This window comes from Charadrius vociferus, unplaced genomic scaffold, assembly GCF_000708025.1.
Source record: "Charadrius vociferus isolate BGI_N301 unplaced genomic scaffold, ASM70802v2 scaffold134, whole genome shotgun sequence".
Lineage (NCBI taxonomy): Eukaryota > Metazoa > Chordata > Aves > Charadriiformes > Charadriidae > Charadrius > Charadrius vociferus.
The window spans coordinates 3855477-3868111 of record NW_009648333.1 but is presented as its reverse complement, the minus strand read 5'-3'; the positions used below and the strand labels follow the sequence as shown (position 1 = coordinate 3868111).

At 35.2% G+C, this 12635-nt stretch overlaps 1 protein-coding gene across 1 annotated transcript in view; it reads left to right on the top strand.

Moving 5' to 3' along the window:
- FRYL (FRY-like) overlaps positions 1–12635 on the top strand; it is a 142903-nt gene that overhangs the window by 96846 nt on the left and 33422 nt on the right. The window contains exons 37-47 of the mRNA XM_009884974.1: positions 1650–1800; positions 2155–2258; positions 2684–2869; positions 4574–4778; positions 5703–5824; positions 6299–6489; positions 7203–7297; positions 8565–9172; positions 9809–9906; positions 10842–11012; positions 12031–12171. Of these exons, the coding sequence (XP_009883276.1) occupies positions 1650–1800; positions 2155–2258; positions 2684–2869; positions 4574–4778; positions 5703–5824; positions 6299–6489; positions 7203–7297; positions 8565–9172; positions 9809–9906; positions 10842–11012; positions 12031–12171 (2072 nt within the window). The remainder of the gene's footprint in view (positions 1–1649; positions 1801–2154; positions 2259–2683; positions 2870–4573; positions 4779–5702; positions 5825–6298; positions 6490–7202; positions 7298–8564; positions 9173–9808; positions 9907–10841; positions 11013–12030; positions 12172–12635) is intronic.

The following is a 12635-nucleotide window of genomic DNA, read 5'->3' as shown; positions in this document are numbered from 1 at the left end:
AGTGCTAGGGAGACCTAAACAGGCAAAAATGAGGACAGTGGTCAGACAGTAAATGATGCATTACATTAGTGGGTTCTTTATGCTTTGTCAGAGTACTTGTTCGACTGAAGCTTTTGTTTCAGCTAACAAGCTGTTAGTAATTAAAATGACTTTGTACTTTAACCCTGCATGGGATTACTGGATACATTTCAGTCTGATCTACATCATTATAGTGCTCCTACAGACTGTCTTCTTAGATTTCACTCATTTTTTTATTGGCAGTTGATGTTGCTACCAGTTAAGTCATTTGGGTATGGTACAGCGCATGATATAGCACTGCCTTTTCCATACCTTTCTTGTGCTACTGAACAACAGAATGCAAATTTCTGCATTTTGAGCATTGCCTGTCAGTGTGGAACCTAGTGTGTCCCATGCTGTATTGAAGCAACAGAGTCCTTTAGGATCTCCTTATGCACTCCTTAGTGACTGGATCTGTGTAGAGCGTAAAGGTTAGAGTGAATATGTAGTTTGTATTGTCTCTTTCAAGAAAATGGAACATAACGTACTCTGTAGAGCTTGTTGTAAAGTCTGGGCATACTGATGCGTATCTGCTAAACTTTGGGTCAGTAACAGGTTGGTGGACCTTCTTGACAGCCAATGTGTTTATTACTGCTTGGATGGGTGATGTCCAATATCACAATTGTGGTCATTTTCATCTTTGTTTGCTGTTCACGGTAGCAACACTGAGTACCCTGAAGCAGGTGATAATTCACATGTTCCATCAGTAAGAAGTTTGTCACTTCCAGTCAAGAAGGTAATAACAAGCTGACACAAGTGTGAACTTCTGAAACTTGTGCAGCTATACTTCTGAAAGGACGACTGATAGAATGACTGAAACACTGAACTGTTGAGGCAGTCTCATACCTGTTTCTAGCCTTAACTGATCGTTCTGAAGTCCAAGACGTCTCATGTGAAAACAGAAAAATGTTTTGGATGTCTTACACAGTATACTTGCATACCAAATAGCTGGTGTGTTTTTTCCACTTTTGAAGCTTGCTTAGTCGAAAACTAAATGTCTTTCTGTGTTTTTCTTGACAAATTTATTCAGTTTTGTGAAGCAGTGGGATTGGGCTATACTGTTGTAAAAGGAGCAAGTTCTGAGTTACCCCATATATCAGGCCAGCATTATCTTACACATAGAACTGGTGGATTTTTCCTAGCAAGACCTATAAAGAGATGATCTTGAGAAATAATTCCTTAGCCTATAGGGAAATGCAGCTCTTCAAAATGAGTTCAGTACGATCTAGGGACCCAGCCTTAACTCCCTATCTGACATGAGGTTTGAAATTCAAGGAATTATATTAGATCACTTTGCTTTTTATTCCTTATGTGCATCCATGTTCCTGATGTGCATCCATTGCTTTTATGAACCTGTTCAACAAAATCTTACTCTGGTTTGTGTGTGGCTTCTGTAGAATCATCCTTATGCTAAAAGAAATAACCACTTTGTTTTTTTAAACTGTGTCCAACTACTACTGTTTGCAGCTGGTTCCCCCTCGCCCCCTCCCAGATCTCAGCTTTTCAGGAATTTAAAAATATTTCTTTAGAAGACTATATAATTCAGAAATTTACTATATATGTATTTCTGATTTAATTATCTGTTGTGTTAGGTGATTCAATGCCTCTGTATTCAAACTGGCGGTTGAAGGTGATGGAGCACAACCAAGGAGAGCCTCTACCTTTCCCACCTACTGGAGGTTGCTGGTCACCATTGGTGGATTACTTGCCTGAAACTTCTCCTCCAGGCATGTCTCTTCACAGGTAACTGTTTTAACAATGCTGATGGCATTTCCTTACATTTTAATTTGTGGTGCACAAATAAGTAATTTAAAGGTAGGTGATTAAAAGGCAGTAGATTTAAACACAGTAGATGGTACATTTTTTTCTGGAGTTTTACTCACAGGTCCAGCAGTCTAAGATTTCTCAGCCTTTTAATTTGGAGGACTAAAGTTTTTCTATCTTCATTATAAGCGTTCACCTTTTCCCTTATAATATAACTTTGTGGATGTTTATAGACTTAAGGAAGAATACTGGTTAGTAGCATATTACGTTCTTTGCAGGTCTTCATAGAAGTTAATGCTACATTCTTCTAACAAACTATTTTTTTGTCTTTAGATGCAATATAGCAGTGATCCTTTTGACTGACTTGATAGTTGACCACGGTGTAAAGGTGGAATGGGGAGGATATTTGCATCTTTTGCTTCATGCAATTTTTATAGGTAACTAAATTCTTACAGAACTATGTCTGTAACTGTATGTCTGGTAACTTAGGAATTGTAGCTATTTATGTAGCTGTCCTTTTCCACATTTAAGTTAATGTTTGCCATTGTATTGAAATATCATTAATTTGTTAATATTTACAATACTTCACTTCTTTCTTCTTGTAGAAGACATGGTAAAATCCAGGTTTTTTTTCCTTTCTGTTCTTATTGCTGTGTGAGAAACAAGAGGATATATTAATCTTTGTTAAACTGTATGCTTTTGTTTTTATATTGAAACACTAAAGAAGCATTGTTTAGTGAATTATGTATCTGTTATTTGGTAAAGTATAACAGACCAGTTTGAATACTGGTATTTTTAAAATAATTTAATTCGGTGTTCCCTTCGAATGTAATAAAGCTCCTCCATTTTCCCTTTGTGTTAGGTTTTGACCACTGTCACCCTGAAGTCTATGAGCATTGTAAACGACTGCTTTTGCATCTACTGATAGTGATGGGATCTGGCAGTAATGTCCAGTCTGTTGCTTCTGTCCTACTCAGAAACAGAGAGTTCAATGAGTCCAGGGTGCTTACTGTCAAGCAAACTACCCATTTAGATTATACTTTCACAGGTACGCTTTGATTTATTAAGTGTTGCTTGTTAAAATGACACGGAAAGTTATCTTTTCTTCCAGGTATTATTAAAATTTCTACTATTCGTAATATTTTTCTGAGCCCTTGGCATTGAAATGTATTTCTTCAGATTTTAATTAAGTCAAAATTGATATGGTTCACGTTAGCACTTTGTGCCCAGTCATCTGAGTAGGGAGCACGGTCAAATGATTAAATAGTAGTGGAAACCACAGAGGGAGTGGTATGTGTTGAATCCGTAATACAGCAGTTTTTATGATGCCCTTGAAAATACAACAGAAGAAGTTACATTTCTTCCTTGTTTGTAGCAATTTAAAATTTCTGACTGTTGTCAACTGTAATTGCATTGTTCAATAGATTATCACAATACTCTTTTGAGATATTACCTATTAATGTTCACCTTAACATTAAAACATTGTAATTATACAGGAAACAATAAATTTTCTATGTATCTATCTATGAAAGGAATATTTTGATGGTGTGAGCCTATTGTTTCTAAAGAAATGTAAAACAGTTCTTTTTTTTTTTTGAAACTTAGTATTTCATGTTATTTCAGTAGGTGGCAGCATATTGCTATACAATCTGTTTGTTCTGGTTTGGTCACATCAGAAGTGTTTTTTCACTAACCAAAAAGTTTCATATATTTTGTTTGTATATTTGATAGTCATAGCAATGAGAAATTAAAAAGTGGGCATAGTGGAAGAATTCTTTTATGTAAACCAATTTGCAGAACCTTACAGGTGCACCTATATATGGTGCATATATATGGTGACCTATACAAACCATTCCATTCCTAGTCTTTACAGTTTGGGGTAAAACCGTCTAAACACAACACAGTATTTTGCTGTTATTAAAACAAAAATGTTTGATAGAAACTAGAATAAGATCAGCATCCATAATTTCCAGCTGGTGGTTAAGATAAGGTGATTACAGGTATGCATGCCTAGCACGGGGTCAGATAAGCTAATGTTAATTTTTATGTGAAGCAGCTAATACCCCAGTCCAAACCCTGGGGCTCTGTAGAGTGAAAATTTGTGGTGGATGTCAGTGAGTCTCAAGCTTATGTACAGTTGTTAGTCAGAGGTTTGCAACCCACTTTTCCTTGCCAGTTTACTTCCTTCCAGCACCTCATACATATATAGAGGTATAACGTGAGGAGTTACTGCAGTTGTATTTTATTGCCATGTGATTCTTTACATGGAGAGAAAAATCTTCCAGCAGCAAATCAAAGCTAACTTCAGAGAAATTTTGTGCAGCCAGAGGTGCTCTGCTTAGAGTCGAGCCACTAGCTAAAACTTAACTGCTCACCAATTTAAACCGCCATCATTTGCACTGGGACTGAGTTTTAACAAAAAAACCACAAACCTGCGCATTATTAGGAAGTAGTTTATATTGTTTGTCTCAACTTATTAAGATGAGATGCCTCAGAAGCCGATGAGCTGTCATATGACCAATACAAAATCAAATATAATACAGTGGTTTTAAAAAGGCATCTGGCAGTTAAGGGTCCGGTCATGTGAAGACTTTGCATATATCAGACTTGTTGATTTCATTGAAATTATTGCATCTATTAAATTATTATGTTTGCTAAGTTACTGACTTTTTTTAGAGGGCTATTTTTTTTAATATATATTTAATATGAACTGTCAACTTAAGACTGCATAATCATCTTGTTTTTATTTCAGCAGGTGTTCATGATTTTATACCTGATTACCAGCCCTCCCCAATGACAGACTCAGGGCTTAGTTCAAGTTCTACCTCTTCTAGCATCAGTTTAGGAAATACAAGTGCTGCCATTTCTCATCTGCACACCACCATCCTCAATGAGGTTGACATTTCAGTAGAGCAGGATGAAAAAGTGAAAACTCTCATAGAATTTATTACCTCAAGGTAAGATTTCAACTTTCATTTTTGTCAAGACGTGTATTTTGTGGAAATATGGTAAACCCATACTATTTAGTGTCACATTGTCTAATTCTGTCTCTGTTAAGTCACCGGTAAGAGAGAATTTAATTCTGAACTGTTTTTATGTGATACAGCCCATGAACAACTCTAACTTCTGAGAATTTTGGCCACCCTTTCATGTCCTGAGTGTTTAAAAGTCTTTAGTCACATTCTACACAGGTCTGTTATCTTTACTTGCCACACAGTTTATAGAATTCTCTCTTCCTAAAGGATTAGGGCTGGAATACATAAAGATGATTAGGGAGCTGCAAGATTTGTGTGGAGTTTATGGATTACTTAGTAGTAGAGAGCTGGCTGTTCAAAACCCCAGAATTTGTGGCAAAGAACATCTGTAAATCCCTCAATGCTTGTGCAGTTTGTATGATAGTTTATACAAAGCTTTCAAGATTGTGTAAATCTACAATCCTACCCATTTCTCAAAGCTTTTGATTACTTACGCTTTACATCAGCCTGAATTTAGAATAGTGTGGTGTATTAACGGGAAGAAAATGGGAAGAAAGGAGGTTGTTTGAAGAGGCGTTATAATAGTGTTAGTTGCACTGGTTCTTTGGTAAATAACTAAATATTACCTAACAGAGACCATCTCTTCCTAAACTTATGCTGTTACTTCAGTTGGATCTGATATATTGCTTTTCACCTTGTCTTAACTTTTGTATATCGTTGTATAATAGAGGGCAGTTGTCAAACTTCTTTCCAATTTGTGTCTGCAGTTCTAAATGGTTTCTTTTATGCGGTAAATAATAGATTCTTTTGCAGTTAACCTTAGGGTTAAAATGGCATTTAAATGGTATTAATGACAAAGGCTGTGTTTTATATTCTGTCATGTTTACTCTATTTTTATATTTTTAGGAAAAGAGGCCCACTTTGGAATCATGAAGATGTTTCGGCCAAGAACCCTAATATAAAAAGTGCTGAACAGTTAACTGTGTTTTTAAAGCATGTGGTATCTATATTTAAACAGTCTAGCTCAGGTATGTTAGAAAACAGTCAATGCATGACAGAATGTCCAAGTCTGCAAACTAAATGGATTTTTTTGAATGCCTGTAAATTTACAGGTTGTCTATAAAATCACTCTAGGTGATCGCTTACTGCTTTTAAATAATAGATTTTTCTTGTGTATTGCACACTTCAGTTCATGTTTCTATTATTAAAGATTTAAATATAATCTTTTAGGAGTTAGATAAAATATATTATTAATTTATTGTGGACACTTAATATTCAAATTGTAAATGTTTTATTCTGCAGAAGTCTCTTCAGTGCTAAGTATTATATACAAGTTTATGTGCCTGGAAAGATTTTTGAGAGTAATACTCCTTGAGAAAAATGTAGAAGATGAGACTATCTTAAAGTTAGGAATGACTTTGGCAATTTAATCTTCGTTAAATTCAAGTGGGTTTGTGTTTTATAAAACATTGTGTTGCTTGAATATTTATTTGCTTTTATAGGAGGATTTCAATTGGAACACCGTCTCAGTGAAGTTGCGCTGCAAACTGCGCTTTCGTGCTCCTCTCGGCATTATGCTGGGAGGTCCTTTCAGATTTTCAGGGCTCTGAAGCAGCCTCTTACTGCATCTACGCTTTCTGATGTTCTCTCCAGACTAGTAGAGACTGTTGGAGATGCAGGAGAAGAAGCTCAGGTATTTGAAATTTCCCCCCGACTTTCCCCCAGACTTAGAAAGCTAAGTCTGCCTAAATGACATACCTGCATTGTTATTTCAATGGCAGTAAAGTTTAAAAGCATTTTTTATTCAGTGGCTTTTTGTTTTTAAATAAAGATGTTTCAGATATCAAAACAGCTTTAACCGTGACGCTTTCTGAATTTGCACCTAATTAAATGATGAAAAGATGAGTTGTGCACATTCTCTACTACAGCAATAGGAACTTTCAGAGAGTCTGATACATCTGTTTCCTGAAAACTCTTCATAGTTAGAGAATTCTGAGATCAGGATTCTCTGATTCCCTGAAAACACCTTTCGTAGTTAGAGGATCCTGTGATCAGCCATATAAAAAATAATCTAGATTTTCTTTTATTAAGAGCTTAACCGTAGTAACATTGTATTTCTTTAGAAGTGGATCTGATCTTTTAATATTGCAAAATGAGAGTCTGAATGACTCCATCCTTAAAAATAATGCAAATAAGAATGAATTCTGTGAATATGTAGAAATAAATTGTGTTGAAGCTATGCTGCTAATTTCAGCTGTCTCATCAGGATTGTGTTCTAATTGAAGCATGAAATAATAATGTAGTTATTGATACCAATGTTATATTTTTATATCACTACTCCATAGATTTTCTGTGATCTTTCTTGTGCATATTGTGTAATTTACAATGATCTGTGGCTTTCCCCAGGGTTTTGTCATAGAACTGCTTCTGACCTTAGAGTCTGCTATTGATACATTGGCTGAAACCATGAAGCATTATGATCTGCTTTCTGCCCTTTCTCAGTAAGTTCCTTTATTAGTCAAGCTACATTACACATTTTTATACATTTGAATTATTAAAGATCTGTATTACAAATGTAATGAAATAATTTCTTGTTGTCTTTGCAGAGTATTTGTATCTTTACAGCAAAATTGCTTGCTCTTTCATGTTTTTATCATTCTGCCTCAAGCAAAACTCATAAGAATCTAGATTTTCTGAAAAGAATCTCTACCTTTCCAACTTACCCTCTTGGGTCCAACTTAAAAATAAACAAAACCCCAAACCAAAACAAAAAACGATGTTAAAGGTGCTCCTGAAGGCTCAGTTATGAAATGTCAGTTATTTGGAATCTTCTCAAAAATAAAGGCACTGAGTACATTTAGAACTTTTTTTTTAATCAGGCCCTACTGACCTTGAATTTTTCTGGGGCTTATTTTTTCCCCTGTGTATAATGAAGGTAATGGCACCAATCTTTAAAAGATAATTTAAGATAATGTAAGGTTCATAGATGAAAACTCCTGTACTGCAATAAATACTTCTATTCCAGAGTTAATACGGAAGAAATTTCTTCAGTTACAGCAAATGCTAGTCTTTTTTAGGCCTCAGATTTGTTGTCCGTATGTGTGAGAAGTGTAATTGAACAGTCCAATTCATTTGTTTATCTCATTACAGTCTGAGTGGTTAGCTCAATGACTTTTTATCACACTGAAAAAAATCCCTGAATGTGCAGACATCTTTATTTGTTTGATTTCATGGCAAAGGTTTTGAAAATGTTGAGATTTCTAGGAATGTATTCAATTTCTCAGTATCAGAACTGGAAGGTGTTGGTTTTTCTAGGTCAGATACATCAGACAAATATAAGGTAATAAGTAAATAATTTCATTTATTAATTCATTCATTTCTCTACCTTTATCCCATCTATAAGTAAGTTGGAACGCTAGCTCTTCATTTACAGATAATATTTACATGCTATAGGCAGGCTAATTTTTCTGATATTACTGAATTGTTATGGAACTATTTTGATGTTCTGGGATTGTAGCTAATAGATTTGGTGGGAGACATAACGGAATGCTACAGTCTTGTCCTTACGCTGTGAGGATATAGTAATATATATAGAAATTCTGTATTTTCATATATTCTAATACTCTTCTGGTGATGAAGCGGAGTATTCACACTGTGTGTGTATATATGTGATTAGTGTAACATCTTTTTCCTTTCTTCCCTTTTTCTAAACTGTATGTTATGAAATATTTTGCATGGAATAATACGTAATACTGATTTTTATTTCAGAACCTCATACCATGATTCTGTAATGGGAAACAAGTATGCAGCTAATAGGAAAAGCACTGGACAGATAAATCTAAGCACAAGTCCCATCAATAGTGGCAGTTGTTTAGGATACTACGGCAATACAAGGAGTAATTCTTTGAGACTGAATTTAATCAGTGAGCGGAGAGGCGACCGTCGACGGAGCAACACACTGGATATAATGGATGGCAGGATAAATCATGGTGGAAGTTTGGCAAGGACTAGAAGCCTTTCCTCCCTGAGAGAGGGAGGGATGTATGATGTGCAGCCTACTACTGACCCTGTCAACTTGATGGCCACCATATTTTGGATTGCAGCTTCGTTGCTAGAGTCAGATTACGAGTATGAATACCTTTTGGCTCTCAAGCTACTCAACAAGCTTCTTATTCACTTGCCTCTGGATAAATCAGAGAGTCGGGAAAAGATAGAAAAGGTGCAGAATAAACTAAAATGGAATAACTTTCCAGGCCTTCAGCAGCTTTTCCTGAAAGGGTTTACTTCAGCATCTACTCAAGAAATGACAGTTCATCTCCTCAGTAAACTCATCACAATTTCCAGGCATGCTTTGGTGGATCCTTCTCAGTTAGCAGGTATCTTTAGTAACTTCTATATGTCATGAAAATGTATTTTTTCATCAAATTAAGTGTAATCAAAATCAGTAGTGATTATGCATTTGCCTTTAAAAAAACACCCTTCAGTTAAATGCTTTTTGCAGTTGTCAGTACTGCAGTGCTAGGTAGTGGGAATACGTTACAGGCTATGATTATCTGCCAAGAAATACTGCATGAAAACTTCATGTATTATCTTACTTTAAACTTGCTTGCAAATTTTAAGAGCACGTGTACGATTTTTCATGATCTTGTGCTAAATAGCTCAATTAGTACTATTCCAAACATTTGCACATTTTTGAAACAATGTGACTGTACTGCCTAAAGCTATCCAGTTTCATGATAGTTTTGCTTAATTGTTCCAGTGATGATGCTAGTTTCATCTTATGCATTTTTATACCTATACACAGACACATTTATGTACCTTCTACATACATACACGCTTAGGTACATGTGTGTATATATAATTTATATATCTGTGTGAACGTATGTGTATCATGCTCTAAGGGTTCTTAAATACCAAAAATCTGTTATATGTTCACAGAACTCCACATTAAATTAAGTCATATTAAAATCTTTAGGGCTCATGTAACTGGTTTTATATGTGTGTGTGTTTAGGATTTCCCCTAAACATCTTGTGCCTACTTCCTCATCTGATCCAACATTTTGATAACCCAACTCAGTTCTGTAAAGAAACAGCTGACAGGATAGCAAAGGTATGTAAAATGATGCCTGGGAAGTATCCAGGAGTTTATTACCTGCATTGCTGTATTTTTCTGCTCCCTTATGCAATACTTTCACATGATTCTAATAGTCTCATAGAAATACCTCTAAAAGGTTGCATTTTAAAGATGTGATCCAGTCCTAATTTATATAGTTGGTCCTCATACAACCATTGAGTTTCCCTTTGTCAGTGAAAAAACACATTTTGCTTATTCTATAAACTTTAGATAGAAAGAACAAGTTTACTTGTTAATGATATCAGTTGCTTTTTCTTACTTGTCTGATTTTGCAGCTTGTAATTTTAAATACAAACTTAATCAATTTTTAAGCGCAATTCCTAGTTTACTGATGATAGGGAAGTGATCCTTACCTTTCGGGCGGGTAGGTAGAGAAGAAAAGGTGCTATTTTCTTTTTATTAGCTGTACACAGAGGTTAACCTTGGAATATTTCTGAATGGTAGTGTCTGTTAGAGCAGTACACGGACACACCAACAATCTCCAGCCAGCCTGCATTTTAAGGAAGGATGTGAAAAGGGGAATAAGAAAGTGGTGTCTGTCAGAGGAGATGCAGTCATAGCCCTTCGGCTGCCTAAAGCGTGATGCGTAAATCACTTAATTGTGCTCAGGCCACCTCAGAGCAGTACCTGCCTGATGCAAATCCAGCAATTGCTGCTGTCCCCTAAATACCTGCACTACTAGCTAGGGACGCTAGTTGAGGTAAGTTTGGTATGAGTGGTAGATAAACTTGGAGCATGGATGCCACAGTACCAAAATTCAACAGAAACTGTAGGTGTTGCTCGTATGATTAGTTTGATTTCAGTTACTAGAAGACTGAGTGAAATCTGGGGAAAGTACACAATGACTTGTGAATGCTTAGGTTAAAAATTTGTCACTTCTAATATAATGAAATCCGCCTTTTGCTTTTCAGGTTTGTGCAGAGGAGAAATCGCCAACTCTTGCCAATCTGGCGCATATGATGAGTTTATATAGTACACACAGTTATTCCAGAGACTGTTCTAACTGGATTAACGTAGTGTGTAGATATTTGCATGACTCTTTCTCAGATACCACATTTAACCTCGTAACTTATCTTGCAGAGGTAAATTTTTAATAATAGCGTATCTCATGTTGACAGTTTGTGATCAACGTTACATTCACTTATTGCCAATTCCTTATTTGTCATGATTCTGAATATTGGGAGGGGGGGAAGCACATCTTCTGTAATAGGAGAGTAATGCTAAAATGTTCTAGGATATGGAAAAGGGATGACTTCTGCCATTTTGGAATGCAACAATTTAAATGTACCTTGAAATGATAATCTCTCTAATGAAAGATCCCTTTTTATGATAGTAGTGTTTTGTAGTTGATACTTACATTCCGTACCAGATGAATAAAAGGCGCACAGTGTCTTGGCTTTAGCAAAATATACTTAGTGCAGATTTTAAGAGATCTTATTTAGACAAGTACACATTTAAAGATGTCCTTATCACAACCTAAAAAAAATAATTTCAAAGTTGCATTGTAAGTATTGCATAGTATATAATCACAGATCATTTAAATTATGGAATTCAGGACATGATTCTGCCAGCCATTCATACAGGAAAACTGTTATTGCCTTTAAAAAAGTACGTTGTGTGAAAAGCTTGTAGAGCTTGTCCTTGAAGTATATCACTTCAAACTGAAGAATATTTTTTTAAATATTTGTACATTCTCACGAATGACTTTATATGTACTTATTTTGTTCATAAGATTGTGTTTACCAGCTTTCTTTAAGGTGTAGATATAGTTGTTTTTCATACAGCTTTGAGGTGTTGAATTTGTATGAATACTTCTATTCAGTGAGAAGTGTTTTATTATTAGGTGCTTTATATCTGTGCTAACAAATATGTCAAAATTCAGGGAAGAAACTGAATTAGGACGGAGAATGTTGTTCTATTGCATTACTTTTTCTTAATGCTAAAACAAAATTTTGAAAAACATGAAGTGGTACGCTTAAGTTTCTTGAAGGGAAAAATAAATACGTATGGAACTTCACTGTATTTTAATGTTTGTTTTCACTTTTTGCTACCATTAAAGGCCCTAATTAAATTCTGTATTTTAAAAAAACTCTTTTTTAGCTGTTAGAGAAAGGGTTATCCAGTATGCAACAGTCCTTACTGCAGATCATTTACAGTCTTCTGAGTCATATTGACCTATCCACAGCACCAGTGAAACAGTTTAATCTGGAAATCATAAAAGTTATTGGTAAATATGTTCAGGTAGGTACTCTGAAAAACTATAAAAGCCTTTCTGCTTATTATCGAAGTGGTTGTGAATTACTCTTGAATTTTGGGGTGAATTAATTTATTTTTGACGGTGTATTTGTCCAGCTTGGCTTGCATCACCTGCGTGAATGTGCGTCTGTTTAAAGATATAGGCAACTCTATACATGTAGTTAGAGATGATCCTTCAACTATTAAAATATAAGGAAATGTTTACTGCTAAATATTGCACAAAAGTTTTATTTACGTGTATATGTTTTCAAAAAGAAGTTTTACAGTTAAATGCGTGTTTAAATCACTTTCACTAATATATCTGTGAGGAACATGAAGGTACACCTTAATGAATTAGAGTGCATTTTTTATTAAAGAAAGCCTCCGAAGATGAACAACAGTGTTTTGCCTTAGGTAATTTGATCCTTTGTACTTGGAACACAGTTTACTGAAAAAACTCTTGTGCAGAA